This window comes from Vicia villosa, linkage group LG1, assembly GCF_029867415.1.
Source record: "Vicia villosa cultivar HV-30 ecotype Madison, WI linkage group LG1, Vvil1.0, whole genome shotgun sequence".
In the NCBI taxonomy this organism is placed as follows: domain Eukaryota; kingdom Viridiplantae; phylum Streptophyta; class Magnoliopsida; order Fabales; family Fabaceae; genus Vicia; species Vicia villosa.
Window position 1 is genome coordinate 174,495,517 of NC_081180.1, and position 19,228 is coordinate 174,514,744.

At 38.0% G+C, this 19,228-nt stretch overlaps 1 protein-coding gene and 1 long non-coding RNA gene across 2 annotated transcripts; one reads left to right on the forward strand and one right to left on the reverse strand.

The window, feature by feature from the left end:
* Positions 1-850: 850 nt before the first annotated feature.
* Positions 851-1,234, reverse strand: LOC131659794 (uncharacterized). Its single transcript, XM_058928932.1, has one exon. The coding sequence runs from the start codon at positions 1,232-1,234 to the stop codon at positions 851-853; it is 384 nt and encodes a 127-aa protein (XP_058784915.1).
* A 16,260-nt stretch (positions 1,235-17,494) lies between these two features.
* On the forward strand, positions 17,495-18,355 carry LOC131620579 (uncharacterized). Its single transcript, XR_009289182.1, has 3 exons — positions 17,495-17,780; positions 17,868-18,179; positions 18,291-18,355. It is a non-coding gene; the product is annotated as an uncharacterized LOC131620579 (long non-coding RNA).
* Positions 18,356-19,228: the final 873 nt, after the last annotated feature.

Genomic DNA, 19,228 nt, shown 5'->3' on the forward strand with positions numbered 1-19,228 from the left:
TTTCCTCTTCATATCTTTCTTCTTTTTCTTTTTCTTATCTTCTTCTTTCTTATCATCCTTCTTATGCTTCTTCTTTTCTGCTTCTCCTTCTTCCTTCTGTTCATCAGCTTTCTTATCATTCCTTTTCTCTTCACTTATTGTTGGAAGATCTAACCTTCTTTTGGTTCTCCTTTCTTTCTCTGGCACAATTTCTGGAACTTCATCCTTAGTAGTGAGAGCTTTCTGCTTGCTTATCCAAATAGGCTTAGAATTAGAACCAGCTTCTCTGTGCATAGCAATGTAGCGAACATTAACTTCTGGTTGTTCATTCCTGAAGAACAACTCAAAATCAGCCAAAACGGGACCTCTTCTGGTCCTAACTTCTGGGTTTGCTTGAGGATTAGAGCTAATAGACTGAATGACACCCATTTTCTTTAGAGTATTACCATTCAAGGTACTTCCAATAATGGTGTAAGGATTGTTGACTATGCCAGTGTTCTCCAGAATTTCAACAATCTTGGTTTGAACCAGAAGATTTGTGATAATCCTTCCAAAAGGAATAACGTTCCTCTTTTTGTTTGGATAATGCAGCCTGATTTCATCTCTAGAATCATTCACAGCATGCCACAAGTGATTGAAGATGATGAAGGGAAGATCCACCTTGATTTGTTTACCAATACAATACATAATGTATTGTTGGTCCTTGTTGACGAAGTTTGATGAACTTGTTGATTTTCTGTGGTAGAAACAACCCAGAAGAATCTTAGTCCATACCTTATAGATGGTTTTCAGATCCTTAACTTCTTTTGACTTCTATCCATTCTGAAATATCTCAGCATATATAGCATCCCAGTCAGTTCTAGGAGTTGCTTCAGTAACCTTCAACATTCATCAACCCAAATAACTTCCTTATGAGGGGTTTTGTGATTGAGAAGAATTCACCATGAACCATGGAGAGAATTGCTTTAGGCATAACAGTTGCATGCACCCAGAATTCTTTCACTAGGTCTGGATAGACAGGACCACACAGATCATAGAACAAAGGTCCCCAACCTTGAAACACCATATTCTCTGTAAGATAAACATCATGTTTCTCCAGATTATCAAAATCTACCATCAACTCGCAAATAACTTCCAACTGATCCAATGGAATCGAACAGGTTATCTGGGGAACAAGTTGTTGCTCTTGATCTTGTTCTTGTTGATGTTGTTGCTGAGAAGACGAACCAACATTATGATTTGAAAGGGAAGCCATTGAAGCACTTCTGAGATTTCTGGGTTTCTTTTTAGGGTTTGAGAAGAGAGAGAACAGGTTACAGAAACGCATAAAATAGGAGGATGATGAATGAGTGAAAAGAGTAAAAAAGATTATGAGAGATGTTTAAAAAGACACAGATTTGAAACAAAATGCAATTAAATTTTGAGAATGAACAGTTACATAATGCAGAGAATCAAATGCATTTAATGTTGAGTGATGTTAGGGGAAAACGTGATATTTGAAATGATTTGCACAGTTACCTAGGGAGACGTCTCATCAACTGCACGCATGCTTGTCCCTTCAGAATGAACACGTGTTCATCATCTGGAATAGCTGGTGACAGCTGTTTTACTTTAAAAGAAATTCTGAATCAACTTAGACATATGAAACTTTAGCAATAACAGAATCAGAATATCTAATTGATAAACAAGTTCAGAATATCTGATAAGAAAATAAATAAGCATTTCAAATCTAATCCATATATCAGAACTTCTCATCCTTTCACTCTAGGCATAAATCCATACTGATATTCTTCAGAATGAACTTAAACCTATCTTCAGCAAGGGGTTTTGTGAAGATATCAGCCCACTGATGTTCTGTATCCACAAAGTTTGAAGAAAGAACACCCTTTTGAACATAGTCCCTAATGAAGTGATGTTTGATCTCAATATGTTTAGCTTTGGAATGTAAGATAGGATTCTTAGATAAGCAAATAGCAGAAGTATTATCACAGAAGATAGGAATGTTACTCTCATATATCTGATAATCTTCTAGCTGACTCTTCATCCAAAGCATCTGTGTACTACATCCAGCAGCAGCAACATATTCTGCTTCTGTTGTAGAGAGGGTAATTGTGGCCTGCTTCTTGCTGTACCAAGAGATCAGATGACTTCCCAGAAATTGACAGCTTCCAGAAGTACTTTTCCTTTCAACTCTATCTCCAGCGTAATCAACATCACAATATCCTACTAAGTTGTATTCTTCAGATCTTCTGTAAAATAAACCAACATTAGTAGTACCTTTCAGATACCTCAGAATTCTCTTAACAACAGTTAAGTGAGATTCTCTAAGATATGATTGGAATCTAGCACACAGACATACACTGAATAAAATATCAGGTCTAGAAGCAGTAAGATATAGAAGAGATCCAATCATACCTCTGTATAGCTTCTGATCTACCTTCTTACTTACCTCATCCTTACCTAAAACACACGTTGGATGCATAGGAGTCTTTGCTTCTTTGCTTTCTGAAAGATTGAACTTCTTCAGAAGTTCTTTCACATACTTGGTCTGATGAACATAAGTTCCTTCCGAAGTTTGATTGATCTGGATCCCAAGGAAATACTTGAGTTCTCCCATCATGCTCATTTCAAACTCAGCCTGCATAAACTTAGCAAACTCCTTTCCAAGTGTAGCATTAGATGTCCCAAAAATGATATCATCAACATAAATTTGGCAAATTAAAATATCCTTTTTAAAGGTTTTACAGAAGAGAGTTGTTTCCACTTGTCCTCTAGTGAAACCATTATCCAGAATGAAAGAACTTAATCTTTCATACCAAGCTCTGGGAGCTTGCTTCAGACCATATAATGATTTCTTTAATTTGAAAACATGTTCTAGAGACTTAGAGTCTTCAAAACCAGGAGGTTGGTGGACATATACTTCCTCATCTATATAACCATTTAAGAAGGCACTCTTAACATCCATCTGATACAGAGTGATGTTATGTTGAATGGCAAATAAAATTAATAAGCGAATAGATTCTAACCTGGCCACTGGTGCAAAGGTTTCTGTATAGTCAATGCCTTCTTGTTGACTATAGCCTTGAGCAACCAGTCTGGCTTTGTTTCTTACAACTTCTCCTTTTTCGCTTAGCTTGTTTCTGAAGACCCACTTAGTTCCAATGATGTTAAATCCTTTTGGTCTGGGAACCAGATCCCAAACATCATTCCTTGTAAACTGATTTAGTTCTTCTTGCATGGCAATTACCCAGTCAACATCCTCCAGAGCTTGATCATTAGAAGATGGCTCGATCAGAGATACTAGACCAAATTGACATTCTGCATTGTTCTTAAGGAATGCTCTTGTTCTTATAGGATCATCATTCTTTCCAATGATAACATCTTCTGGATGAGCAGAGTTGAGTCTAGAAGATCTTCTGGGTGTTGGCTCTTAAGATATTCTGAGATTCTCTAAAGAAGCAGCAACTTGATCTTTTGAAACTTTGCTTCTGGGTTCTTCAGGATATGAGTTAAAGATTTCTATATCTGCAAAATTCTCAAACTGCTTTGGCTTTTCAAGACCAAGCTTATCATCAAATCTGATATTGATCGACTCTTCCACTACAAGAGTTTCAGTATTGTATACTCTATAGCCTTTTGAGCGTTCAAAATATCCAAGTAGAAAACACTTCTGAGCTTTAGAATCAAACTTATGCATATGATCTTTAGTGTTCAAAATATAGCATACACATCCAAATGGATGGAAATAAGAAATGTTGGGCTTTCTTTTCTTCCACAACTCATAAGGAGTCTTATTTAGAATAGGTCTTAAAGAGATTCAATTCTGAATATAACATGCAGTGTTAATTGCTTCTGCTCATAAATGCTTACCCATATTGGTTTCATTGATCATGGTTCTGGCCATTTCTTGTAGAGTCCTATTCTTTTGTTCCTTGTCAGATTGAATCTGAGTGCAGAAGTCAAAGAACACAGTATGAGACTCATCCTTGTGTTTCAAGAACTTTACCCAAGTCCATCTGCTATAGTCGTCTATGATGACTAATCCATATTTCTTGCCTCTGATTGATGCAGTTTTGACTGGGCCAAAAAGATCAATGTGTAGAAGTTCTAGCGGCTTAGAGGAAGAGACAACATTTTTAGACTTGAAAGCAGGTTTTGAAATCTTCCCTTTCTGACATGCTTCGCAAAGAGCATCTGATTTATATTTCAGATTAGGGAGTCCTCTGACCAGATTAAGTTTGTTAATCTGAGAAATCTTTCTCAAACTAGCATGACCTAATCTTCTGTGCCAGACCCACTGCTCTTCACTAACAGACATAAGGCAAGTAACCTTTTGATTCTTAAGATCATGAAGATCAATCTTATAAATGTTGTTCTTTCTCTTGCATGTAAATAGGATTGATCCATCCTTCTGACTTATAGCTTTACAAGACTTTTGATTGAAGATAATGTCATAACCATTGTCACTTAATTGACTTATGGACAATAAGTTATGAGCTAATCCATCTACTAAAAGTACATTAGTTATAGAGGGAGAGTTACCAATACAAATGGTTCCAGAACCAATGATCTTTCCTTTTTGGTTCCCTCCAAACTTGACTTCTCCAGCAGATTTAAGCTCCAGGTATTGGAACATAGACCTTCTTCCTGTCATGTGTCGCGAGCACTCAGAGTCTAGGTATGATGACATGTTTTCCTTTGTCTTTTGAGCTTTGAAGGAGATCTGCAACAGGGATAATCTTTTCCTTAGGTACCCACATTCTTTTGGGTCCTTTTGGGTTAGTTCTCCTCAAGTTCTGATTGAACTGAGGTTTAGCACATAATTTATCATAAGATTTCTTGGTGTGTGCAACATACTTCTTGGTGTGTGTTATGTGGAAACTCTTAGAGTTAGATGTGTGCTTTATATCATGAGAATGGCCAAACTTGAACTGATCATACAAAGGTTTGTATGTGATTTTCATTTCATCAACTGGTTCAAGTTTATATGGGGTTTCACCCTTATAGCCTATGCCAATTCTCTTGTTTCCACTTACACCATATATCATAGAGGCTAGCTGACTTCTGCCAATACCTCTAGATAGAAACTTCCTGAAACTCAAGTCATATTCCTTAAGAATATTGTTCACACTTGAAATGATTCAACATCTTTAGATTGTTTTAAAACATTTTCTTTAAGTTCAGCATTTTCTATTTCAAGCTTCTTAGTTTCAGATGCAAAGAGCTTTCTCAGCTTTTTGTATTTGATACTAAGTTTAGCCTTGATTTCCAGAAGTTCAGTTAAGCTGGAAACAAGCTCATCTCTAGAAAGTTCAGAAAATAACTCTTCAGAATCTGAGTCTGATGTAGATTCTGATTCGTCATCAACAGTGGCCATCAGCGTTATGTTTGCCTGCTCATCTTCAGAGTCTGACTCTTGATCAGAAGAATCTGAGTCATCCCAAGTAGCCGTAAGACCTTTCTTCTTTTCAAAAAATTTCTTGGGCTTTTTCCTCTGAAGCTTTGGACACTCACTCTTGTAATGTCCAAGTTCCTTACATTCATAGCACGTCACCTTCTTCTTGTCAGATCTTCTGTGTCCAAAAGATTCTCCTCTTTCAGGCCTTTTGAAGTTCTTGAACTTTCTTTGTTTGCTTTTCCAGAGTTGATTTACTCTTCTGGATATCAAAGAAAGTTCATCTTCATCTTCTTCTGATTCTGACTCTTTAGAATCTTCTTCTCCAGCCTAAAAAGCGTTAGTGCATTTTTTATTATTAGATTTTAATGCAATTGACTTACCTTTCTTCTGAGGTTCATTTGAATCCAGCTCTATTTCATGACTCCTCAGGGAACTGATCAGCTCTTCTAGAGTCACTTCATTCAAGTTCTTGGCAATCTTGAATGTAGTCACCATAGGACCCCATCTTCTGGGTAAGCTTCTGATGATCTTCTTCACATGATTAGCTTTGGTGTAGCCTTTATCTAGCACTCTTAATCCAGCAGTCAGAGTCTGGAATCTTGAGAACATTGCTTCAATGTTTTCATCTTCCTCCATCTTGAATGCTTCATACTTCTGGATTAAAGCTAAGGCCTTTGTCTCCTTAACTTGAGCATTATCCTCATGAGTCATCTTTAAGGATTCAAAGATATCATGAAAAGTTTCTCTGTTTGTTATCTTCTCATATTCAACATGAGAGATAGCATTTAGCAATATAGTTCTAGACTTGTGATGATTCTTGAAGTCTTTCTTTTGAGCATCACTCATGGCTTGTCTTGAAACTTTGACACCTTGAGCATTTACAGGATGTGTGTAACCATCCAGCACTAGATCCCATAAGTCACCATCTTGACAAAGAAAGTAACTTTCGAGTTTATCTTTCCAGTACTCAAAGTTTTCACCATAAAAACCGGGTGGTCTATTATAGCCATTGAAACTATTGCTTCTATTACCATTGTTATTTTGTTCAGGTGTAGGAGTAGATGAAGTTGTTTCAACCATTTTAACATTGTGTTTTTCTCCCTGAATCTTTTGTCTAACACGGTTAAGTGCTTGCACCTAGAACCGGCACTCTGATGCCAATTGAAGGATAGAAAAACACTTAGAAAGGGGGGGGATTGAATAAGTGTGACTTCAAAAACTTGTAAGATAAAAAGAATGAACATAATTATTTTTATCCTGGTTCGTTGTTAACAAAACTACTCCGGTCCACCCCCTTAGAGTGATTTACCTCAACTGAGGATTTAATCCACTAATCCTACTGATTACAATGGTTATCCACTTAGAAACACTCTAAGTCTTCTAGAGTATCCTGATCACAACTTGATCACTCTAGGAATTCGTCTAGAGTATACAGATCACAACTTGATCACTCTAGGAACCTTTTACAAACAATGTAAAATAATGTTTACAAGAGTATAGTTTGCTTCTAATAAAGCTGTAATCACAACAGTGATATTTCTCTTAAGTTCTAAGCTTAACACTCACTAAAATTTACAAGAGTTTGTGAGGTTGAAGATGAAGTTCGTGAGCTTTGATTTTGACAGCGTTTCAGTATTTTGCACAAGTGTTCTACTTTGCTTCTGATCAAAACTTATATTTATAGGCGTTGAGAGGAAATGGCCGTTGGGAGCATTTAATGCTTTGCGTGAATAGGACAGCGCTGCATTTAATGTTTCACACTTTTGTCAACTACCTCGAGCCTTGCTTTTCCTACTTTTACTGACTTTGAAGAGCTTTGAGCGTGATACCATCAGAACTTCAGAGCTTCTTCTTCTGACTTCATTCTTCTGATGCTTTCAGTTCATGTTCTGATTATGCTTGACCATCTTCTGATGTCTTGCCAGAGCATGTTTTGATGAAGCCATGCAGAACTTCCATAGTCAGTTGCTTCTGAAAGCTGATTTGTGCATACTCTTTATATATTTCTTGAAATAGAAAATGCAAAGGATTAGAGTACCGAGTTATCTTATACAAAATTCATATATAATGTTATCATCAAAACACAGAATATTGATCAAAACAAATCTTGTTCTAACAAATATCACAGTTGTGATTACAGCTTTATTAGAAGCATTCAAACTCTTGTAAACATTATTTTACATTGATTGTAAAAGGATTCCTAGAGTGATCAAGTTGTGATCTGTAGACTCTAGAAGACTTAGAGGTTATCTAAGTGGAGAACCATTGTAATCAGTTGGATTAGTGGATTAAATCCTCAGTTGAGGTAAATCACTCTAAGGGGGCGGACTGGAGTAGTTTGGTTAATAACGAACCAGGATAAAAATCATTGTGTTGATTGTTTTTTCTTCCATTTTTTTAGATACACTTATTCAATCCCCCCCTTTCTAAGTGTTTTTCTATCCTTCAAAATTTATGTCGATGATATCATATTTTCTTCTACTAACATGCAATTGGTAAAGGAATATTTTAAGCTAATGCAATGGGGATTTGAGATGAGTCTAATGGAGGAGTTGAACTACTTTCTCGGACTTCTAATTAAGCAACTTAATGAATGAACTTCTGTGTGTCAAACAAAGTATTGCACCGAATTATTAAAATGATTCAGTATGATTGATGCAAAATCAATTGACACCCCAATGCCAACAGATACAAATTTGGACAAAGATGTATATGGTAAGGATGTGGATGTTAATAAATATAGAGGTATGATTGGATATCTTCTATATCTTACTGCATCTAGGCTTGAAATAATGTTAAGTGTTTGTATGTGTGCTCGATATTAGTGAAACCCCAATGTTTCTGAATGAGCATTTTCCTACTTCTGTGTATATCCGCAAGAGGCATGCCATAGTGAATTTTAAACAGAAGGAAGGAGAATCAATCGGAGATGCATACAAGAGGTTCAAACATTTGTTGGTTACATGTCCTACTCATAACATGGATGCAACTGAACAAATGCAAAATTTTTTGAATGGCCTTAAGATGAAGACTAAGCAACTTATTGACACAGTTGTCGATGGCTCAACCAATTTTGCAACAGTCACTTGTATAAAAAAGATCATAGATGCCATTGCAACAAATGAGCATTTAGAGTTATATGACCGCAGTGTTAGTCAACCTGATGGGATAGTCGATTTGAAATTGGCGAATCAAGTTGTTAAAATGGAAGACCAAATTGCGGTTGAAGTTGAAAGAAGACAAAAAAATGGCTCTTGAGAAGCAAACTGTGGCACAGGTTCAACCAACTCAACCGATCCAAGCGGTAAATTGTGAAATCTGTGGAGAAACTCATTTTGCCATGCACTGTGTGGCGACTACACAACATGTGGAGGAAATAAACTTTCTGAAGCAGAACAATCCCTACTCCAACACTTATAATCCGGGGGTGGAAAAATCATCCAAAATTTTCCTGGAAAGATCAACAAGGGAATGTTCAAAAACAGGGGTCTATTCCTTATCAAAGTCAACCACAACAACAACAGTATTGGCCACCACCACCACAACAAGAACAACCGTATCAACAACCATATCAGCAACCTCAGCAACAATATCAGCAACAAGGGCCAAGGAAAGCGGATTGGGAGATCGCCATTGAAAAGATGGCTTCTCAAAGCCCTATTTCCAAGAAGAGACAAGTAATTTCCAAAACACGGGCGCATCTATTAAGAACCTTGAAATTCAGATGAGTCAAATAGCACAACAACTTGCAAATCGTCAACCTCCGGGTGCTCTACCTAGTGCTACAGTTACAAATCCGAAAGATCAAAATAATGTGAGTGCTATAACCACTAGAAGTTGTAAATTAAAAGAGGTTGCAGAGAAAAGTGCTAAAGAAAAAAAACCATTGCTTGAAGTTGATCTAGAAATTAAATAAAATGAGGTTGAAATTGAAGAATTGATTGTATCGGAACAAGTGACGAAAGAAAAGATTATAGAGCCAAAACGGCCGTTAAACTTCCTTTCCCTACAAGAAATAAGAAGAAGGGGCAGCATGAGAAGAATTTTGAAAAATTATTAGAGGTGTTCAAAAAGCTTGAAATCAACATTCCGTTCTTGGAGGCGCTAAAAAAAATGCCTACATATGCCAATAAAACCCTTATAGGGTAACAGAAAAATAAAGGCAGAAAATAAGAGAGAACAATAATTAATTTACACATCATGAGCCTTCATCGCTCCTTAATCAACCCTGGAAGTTACGAATGAAGAAGAGAAAAGTTAGTGCATTACAGATCTACAACACTAATTTATCAGGATAAATCAGGGTTTAAACAATCGGCTTAAATAAAATATGAAAAATTAATATATATCGAAAGCTAGACTAAATGTAACAATTAAATAATTATTGGATTTTGAGGGAGATATGCCTTGTCAAAGTTGGTCGATTTTGAGAAAATGCACTTAATGCAAAATGGAAAATTTTGACTTTCTAAGCTAATGGGCCTAATTTTTGGGTTTCAAACATGAATATGACTTAAGTAAGGACCCATAATGTCATTCATATATTTTTATAATATTTGTTTATTTGGATTTTATTCATTTAAAATCTAAATAAATTAAGTAAAATGTCAAAATATTGAATTAAATCATGAGGCTTTGTTGTGAATCATATAAAAGCCCAAGAAGTATCTTGATGATCAAATAATTTCGTTTTGCATGGTCTTGAATTTTATTTTATTTGTTTTGATTATTATTCATTTAAAATCAAAATAAATATCAAATAAAATGAATGAGGCGCATGGCTTGTAATTGCAATCAAAAGATTCATCAAATAATATTCTTGAGGACCAAGGAGGATGATTGAAGTTGATTGGCACATGATTGGGCTTAAAATAGAAGTTTTACATCTTTTCCAAATCAAAAATTTCAATCAAGAGAATTGGGGAGAGTTGATGCAGAGTTATTGACCTAAATCTCATCTCTTATTTAAACACAACATATCCAGAGGCATTGGACGAAAAAAATTGGCAAGAGCATTAGGGTTTGCCTTTCAAATTTCCAAGGAACCTGCACCATCGAATTTCAAGTCCCAGCCCTCCACAATCAGTTCTAATCATTCCATCAGCCTCCTGAGTCTTCCAAGAATTGAGTCGAGCCTTTAGACGAGACAAAGCGTGCCCAGAATCGCCCCATGAGGTTGCACCGGTTTGGTGAGGTTTTAGACCCTTAATCTTTGATTCATATAATATAAATTGATTTCATGCATACATACATGTTCAGGATGTTGTTTAGGGTCAGTTTGATCCTTTGTTTTTGAGGTTTAGCGCAGGAACAATCGTGTGCCATTGTTAGGGCAAAGCTACGGCCAAGTCTCGCATCCCTATTTGCAGGCAGTTTCAGGACAAACAAACCCCACCACTGGATTCGTAGGGTTCAATTTAGTGGACCCGGTTGCTTCTTTCTTTTGTTTGTACCGATTTGTGCAGGTTCGATGTTAAAGATCAAACGGAGAAGGTGACCGGAAGTCCTGTTCCGGCGGCTCTGCGTCCTTGGCTTAGCATGATTACACACGTGGCTCCTTCGCAATCCCTCATTGGCTGGTCAAACATTCCATATCTCTCTCCTCTCGCTATTGGTTATAAAATAAAGCATGACAGTGGGCCCGGTTGACTTGTTGTTTGAACTTTTTCACTTGACTCTGTTTCTTTATTTAATATTTTGTTTCCATTTGGTAAACGACTAATGATTTGCAGTATAACTGGTAACGGAATGAGAATGGAAACCTAGAGGGCGCGTGTTCGAGCCTGGCCCAGCGCGTGTTCAAAGATTCAACGCAACTTTCCCATGAAGGACTATGGTGCACCTCGCGCGTGAACCTTCAGATCTCCACAGTGCCGAATCCAACACACCATAAAGCGCCAGTCTACCAAAGACCTTCCAGGCCTCACCACACTTGATCCAAACTGAGTTTTTCTAATTTTTTTTTTATTTTTTATGGCATAATTCTTTTTTTAGCTATTTGTTTTCTTTTATTTATTTTTTTAGTTTATTAACTATTTATTCTAAACTTTTATACTTACAAAAAATGTTTTTTTTTTTAAATTATTTATTTTTTATCAAAAACTCGATTTTTCATAATTCTATCAATAATTGTTTTTTTTAATGTTAAAAACCAATTTTCACATATACTTTTAAATTAATTAAATAATTAGGATTTAATCCAATAATTATTTATTTTGTTACATTTAGTCGAGCTTTCGATATATATTAATTTTTCATATTTTATTTAAGCCGATTGTTTAAACCCTGATTTATCCTGATAAATTAGTGTTGTAGATCTGTAATGCACTAACTTTTCTCTTCTTCATTCGTAACTTTCAGGGTTGATCAAGGAGCGATGAAGGCTCATGATGTGTAAATTAATTATTGTTCTCTCTTATTTTCTGCCTTTATTTTTCTGTTACCCTATAAGGGTTTTATTGTAATAGATTAGGTTTATTTTTCCGCCTTTTAATTTCCCCCATCCCCGCAGGTGTTTATTGTAATAGCGTAGGATTTTAACTATTTTATTTTCTGCTATGGTTAGTAATCTTAGGGAGTGAAAGCTTTGAACTGAATTAGCATCACTAATTACAAGATAAATATTTGAATTGAAATCACCTGATTGTGCCACACACACACCTTTAGGGTAATCTCTCTCGTTGTCTGTTGCCTTATTATCTTGTTGCCTTGTTGCCTTATTATCTTGTTGCCTCTAATTATACTACAAAATAGTCAAGTCCCTCGATTCCGAGGATACCAAAAGCAAGGTTGCCTTTAAAAGAATAAAATCATCATATGAGATTTAGTCCATCGATGTTGCCTCGGAAACATGATGATTGTCCCAATTGCTAAGGTATCCTCGCCTATTGCCTAAAAATATTAAATGACTATTATATCCTTCCCTCAGACTACATGCCCTCTTTATGGCAGGGACAGTCTTATGGCGAACGATAACTTCGATGACCCTTCAACATCCAATTGAAAGACTTCCTGCCCTCTCATGGTATGGATAGATCCTTTCGCCCGAAACACTTAAAGAACTAAAAAGACAATCTTAGGGTAGGTGTTCTTAAATGCTTGCTCACATTCAATTCAAAATTCAAAATGCTTTTCACACCTCCTTTTCAAATCAAATTCAAAAAGACTACGCTTATTTACAAGCTAAAGTTCTTATTCAAACTTTTTCTCAATCTTTTCAAACAATGAAAACAAAGTGAGCTAAGCAATTAAGAGCCCATGGATAACCATGGATACAAAGGGTGCTTTAAACCTTCCCTTTGTATAACTTACCCTTCGAACTCAAAATCTTTTTAAGGTCTTTTTCTATTCTTTTAGCCTTTCTATTAAATTGGATAAAATAAAAGTCGGTGGTGACTCTTGCTTACCGCGACATTTCTAAAAAGTCAGTTCACCGTATTACAGAACTGGAGACTCTGCTGGGGATGCTTTCGAATAAAAGAGGTGTTACCTTAGAGCTAGGATCACTTTAAATTTGTTTGACTTGTTTGCTTTCTCTTTAAAGGTTGTTTTGGGTATTCTGCTGTGTGAAAGATCCTACACCCGGATCTAATGTACCTTAGGTATGTGGAAAGAGACCAGGGAGGCTGTACGACATGTATCGTTATGGTTGAACTAGTGGCCACCGTTAGTGCAACGCTTTGGTTTGTCCTGATGGCCCTTGAATATGATCGAGGAGACGTTTGGCTACCGCGTGGTGTCATAAGCACTAATTCGCCCTTAGAACCTTAGTTGAACTTGACTTTGGCTTATAGGAAGTAGCGAGATAGCTGGCTTTGGATTCCTGACTAAATCCGGTTGATACTCGATGCTACACTCATTGAGACTGGACTCTAGGGATGCTTTTGGCTGGCCGATCGAGTGCCATGTTGAGACAATGCCCGCGAGAAAGATCAGGGATATGAGCACCATAGAACCCGGTTACTATTCTTGGACAGGTCGAACCAACTAAATTTCAGTGGGGAGGGAACTTACCTACGAACTTCATGCAAGCCTTTAAACTTAGGACTCTTGTGTGACTTGTTTGTTATCTAACCCTTTGATTTCCTTGAAGGTTTTGCTTGTAGGACATTTCGCCCTCATTACCTTATGCTTTACTTAATGCATTACATGCGCATGACATCATGACATCATGACATCATAACATTATAACATATCATATTAACTAACCCTTTCAAGGATCTTAGGGATTTAGGGCGCACAATTTCAGGTGCTCTTATCAAGGACGGAATTCCTATCTAGAGGCAAGAGGATTTACTTTCCTCTGGCCATTTGTCTTCCAAATCAAAGACACCGTACCTATCAAGGGGCAAAAGGATTTATTTTCCTTTGGTCGTATGCCTTCCAATTCAAAGACACAATATCTATCAAGGGGCATGACGATTTATTTTCCTCTAGCCATATGCTTCCAAATTCAAAGGTATCCCGAATCAGAGGCGATGACCCACTGGATATGGTGAGCTTGATTCCCATAGAAGAGCATCCAAGAATCAGAGTTCTTCAAACGAAGATGCGACCAAATCATTTTCCGACGTTGCTAACTAAACTTCTTAAAGATCCTTGAAAACATTGCATCTGCATTCATAACATTGCATAACAGGTTTCCTATGATAGGTCTCTCATCCTTCCTCGCTGTTTATTTCAGCACAAATGGATCTCGAGCAATCAGTCAAAGACCTTCAGGCTCAGAACACCCAGTTTCAAGCTTTGATTTTGAATTTGGTCAAGGGGCAAGACGAGCTGAAAACCCTCTTGACCAAGAAAGAGAAAAAGCCCAGAAGATCTGTGGGTTTCCTTAACATGGGAAGAAGATTCCGAGGACCACTCAAGAAAGCTGAAGATGTCAAGGTTTCTAAAGAGGACGACGGTGAACAAGACGATGATGCTAGTGTCAAAACTGATGCAAAAAGCAACCACGATTCTGTCAAGCCCTCTGAGGAAAAAGAGGACTATTATTATGAGGACGAACATCCTGATAACAAATACAAGCTGCTGGAAGAGCGTATGAAAGCCATGGAAATTCATAAGGTACCTGGGCTAGATTTTGAGGAACTAGGACTCATCTCAGGGGTTGTCATTCCTCCAAAATTCAAGACTCCGACCTTTGCTAAGTATGATGGAGTCTCCTATCCTAAACTGCACTTAAAGTCCAATGTGAGGAAGATTCAGCCTCATACTGCTGACAAGATGCTATGGATCCACTTTTTTCAAGAGAGCTTATCTGGAACTCAACTGGAGTGGTATTATCAATTGGATGGTGCCAACATTCATACATGGGAAGATTTAGCAATTGCTTTCTACAAGCAATACCAATACAATGTTGACCTCGCGCCAACTTGCATGCAACTACAAAGCATTTATATGGGTCCAAAGGAAAGTTTCAAGGAGTATGCTCAAAAGTGGAGAGATCTAGCTGGAAGAGTTCAACCTCCTTTAGCTGACAGAGAGTTGGTCGACATGTTTATGAGTACACTGACTGGTCCTTTATATAGTCATTTGCTGGGGAGTTCGTCATCTGGTTTTACTGATTTGATACTGATTGGAGAGCGTGTAGAAAGCGGAATCCGAAGTGGTAAGATTCAAGTGGCTATTTCATCTGGTGCTACAAAAAAGCCGTATAACGGGAAGAATGAAGTGAATGTGGTGTACAACCAGAAAAGTCGTAATGAACGCAACCTATCTGTTGGGGCAGTTCCACAACAACGACGCAAGCCAGATGCACCTAAGCGTCAATTCAAAAAAATCAACATGTCATTAGATCAGGCGCTGCAATATCTGCTGAAGGCATGAATGATTACTGTGAGGGATCCTCCTTAGCACATCAACACTTCGTCTGCTAAGCACAATCCAAATCTGCGATGTGCCTATTGTCGCTACCGCGAAAATTTACAGAGTCGCCACTAACATATTTATCCTGAAAAGGAAGGGAATGCCAGCAAACCACAAAACAAAACAACGGTCTCACGACCAGAGAAAAAGGGTAAGGGAGTCGGTTACGCGAGGGGAAGGTATGAGCACCCCTCACGCCCATCGTACTCGATGGTATCCACGCCTGTGTCTAAATCTATGGGTGTGTAAGCAAACTACTCTAATCTGGACTAAAATGAATGCAGAATGTAGGGAAAAGAAAGGATTGTGCTCGCACGGGCCCTACCCCGCTGCCTACGTATCTGTTTTGCAGAATCAGAGCTACCGTAGCTCGGCTAACTAATTTCTGTCTGTTTTGTATTTTTTAGGTGAACAGGTTACATTCACACTCCGCTGCTCGACCTTTGGAGACTTATGCTTGGGAATGGAGCGGAAATAACAAGCTCTTAAGAAAAGAAAATCAAAGAGTGTGGTTTGTGTTTTAAAAGATGCATGGGGAAAACCTAAGCTAAAGGGGGAAAGCTTGCTACCTAATGTTATCATACAAAGGGTATCAGTCTAAACTAAACTAACAACCTACGAGAAAAGGGGGAAGCACACAAGAATATCACACAAACGAGCATCCGCTCGTAAAGCAAACAAACCAACGGTACTGACCGAGTGGTAGAAAAGCGGTCCCGCCATAGCCAAGGGGAGCAGCTCAACCCAAGTCAACCAAGCATTAGACCTCGTGAAAATGATCGGGCCATAGACAAGAGGGCGGACCCCTCTCAGCAACCAAGCCGTCACGGATCATAAAGGAAAACGGTGCGTGCGTACACCGAGCATCAACGTCAAGCGACGCGAGCTATAAGAAAGGCGGGGGTCCGGCTGCATGAACCCTTTTCCTGACATACTCGATAACAAGATCTTGTGCAGGTTCGGAAGCGAGCAACGCGAGGCGTGCGCATACCAAACAGACTCGATGAGACTAGGCGGGGGTTGATTGCTAACCCTTTCCGCATGCCTTCCATGAGGACTTAACGGAGTGCCATATAGGACTTATTACACCGTGACTCCCTGCCGCAAAGCACAAATGTAAACACACCAACAAAAACAGAGCCTCTTTCGAGGGCTTGGCCAGATGCATGTCTAGGTCCTACTTCTCATGTTAAAGGATGATGCGAGAAAGCGATAAAGTACAGAAAGAAGTAAAAGGGAATAGGGAACGATACTGAACGGATAGCAAATCCGCAATGAGCTAGCAAGTGCCGGTAGAGAAGTCCGAAATACTTCGCGTAAGCCATCATCAAGCAAAGCGAGTCAGAAAGCGTCGTCGTGAAAGTAAATCACGAGCGACATGTGGTACACGTCGAGCATAACCACATAAGCAACCTGCAAGAGAACACAAGCCAGACAAGACAGGAATATACATCTCAGTAAATGAGAGATCAGGTGAATCACATCGAGGATAAGTTTGTATCCCACAACTAAAGTGGAACACGACTCGACTCAATCGCACTGGAAGCGAATTCGTGTCCCACAAATAAAGTGGAACACGAAGCAAGTCAAATGGCAATCAAAGGCTCTCTCGAAGTACCTCGCACATCTCAACAACGCATCAGTAATAACAAGGAGGCACGCACCCGCCATAGAAAATAATAGAAATTAAATTCTAAGTAAATCCTAAACAAAAACCTAACAAGATTAAATTGTTTTTTGTGACATTTTCAACTAAAAGTAATAGAACAAAACTATGTATTAAACAATTAAAATCTAACGAGCAAAAGATATTACATATTTTTTATTCTTTTTTATCATGCAAAAAAATCTAACAAAACATAGTAGATTCGTGGCAATTTATCACCTAAAAGAAAATAGGAAAAAGGAACTAAAACTAACATGAATTATGAGAAACAGGGGGGGTTTATTATGCAATTTGTGGTGCAACTAAACAAGGGGCGCAGGGCCCGTGTTGCTGGCCCAAGGTTTGTTTTTGTACAGATTTTCATGGCAAACAACAGTGGCATTGGGCTCAAGAAGGAGTAGACTTAGCAAATTCGTGATAAGGCCCAAAGGAGACTATGTCCATTTTTCAGATTATCATTCAGACTTTGTTAATTTTTCAAACCTTATACTAATCACAATTAACATACTTAATTCAGCAATTAATCACAATTAGATTTTAATAACAATTAACATTGGAGAAATTCAAAAGGAGCTAGGGTTACTCTTTGGGGCTTTCACGTTGAACTCGTCTATCCTTCAATCGGCAACGGCGGTGCATCCTTTTCTTCGCGACGGTGACGGTAGTATCATCTCCGTCTCCGATCAAACACTCAAATCTCCATCTCAATCGATCCTCTCTCTCGGCTCGTTTCACTCGCAACTCCCTCCCGATTCGCCTCCTCATCTCATTTGCCTCTCTTAACCATCCTTCAAACGTGAATCTGATCAACAATAAGAAACGAATTCCGACGGTGTTTCAACGGTCACCGGACGTCGCGTTGAAACTCAGGTAAACACTTGATGCTCGTTCTCATCTTCTCTCCTTTCGATTCAACAATTTGGATCTCTCTTTATTCTTCCTCTTTGGCGTTTTCAGATTGTTGTGTTTACGTGATGTTGTTGAATGAAGCGTGAAGATGATGATTGTTGCGTTGAAGGTAATGATGATTCAGTGCGGTGACGATTTTGCAGAGCAATTAAGGATTGAATATGTGAAGAAGAAGATTGAATGAATTGATTTATGGAATAGGTTTTTGATACATAGGAATGGTTGAAGATGGAGGATCCAGAAGCGGCTATGGCAATGATTTTCTGAGTTATGGATTCGGTTCAGAGAGGGAAGGTTAAAGGTGATTGAGGATGATGATGCGATGAAGATTAGGATGATTCAAGATCCAAAGATGATGAGGTGAGAATCCAAAGTTTTGTAACGATTCCGTTTCTCGGTTCTGAATTTCTTCTATTTTTCTGTTATGAATATCCTCCCCCTTTCTGAACCGGTATCTGAGTTTTGTTGCAGAGTGAATGAAAGATTGAAGAGTGGATTGAAGGTTGAAGAATTGATGGAGAATGATGATGATGGTTGAAGATGATATCAAGGAGTTTGTTATCGGTTTCTTGTTCAGAGCGTGAGAGAGAGTCGAAGACTATGAATGAAGCGTGAATTCCGAGAGAGAGGTCCCGAGAGTTTGTTACGATTCTGTTTCTCCTCTCCAAAGTTTGTTACATTTCTTCTCTGATTTTTCTGTTGTCCATTTTTTCTTCTTGCAATTCTGTTACGTGGTTCTTGTGATGACTTTCTTCTCTTCTCTGTTTCTGTTGTGAATTCTGTCATGCTGTGATTGAGATTGAAGAGAAGAAGATGAAGATTGAGAATGTTGAAGCAAGCTTCTCCTTGAAGCGTGAAGATGAAGGTTCCGTTCTAGAAAGTTTTGGTACGCTTTCTTCATCCGAAATTCTGTTATGCCCTCTGTTGGCTTCAAGTGGGCTGCAAGGAGTTTGCTGCAAGCTGATGAATGGAACCGTTATTTTTGATAGACTTTGGTGAATGTATTGAGCTTTTTTTTTTTGTAATGAATATTGTTTTTTTATTGAATGGACTTGAACTTTGAATATTCACAATGAATTTTGAATAGAAGTATGGATATTGTATGGATAATGATGAATTGAACAATGAATTTGAATGTATATTTTTGGTGAATAAATCTCAATCCACTTGCAAACTTCAATGGACCCCTAATTCAATCTCGATTCCTTAATTCGAACCAAACTTGTACGATAAACCATCAATAAATTGGAACGCGTAACGGTGCCTTGATTTATCAATTAATAGCAATGCCTTGACCAATCTTTGAAAATAAAGTTGACTTAAGCATAAAAGCAATCTCAACACACAATTCAATTAACCTCGATTGGCTTTCAACAAACTCAAACATTCAGATGAGAAACTCTTTATTA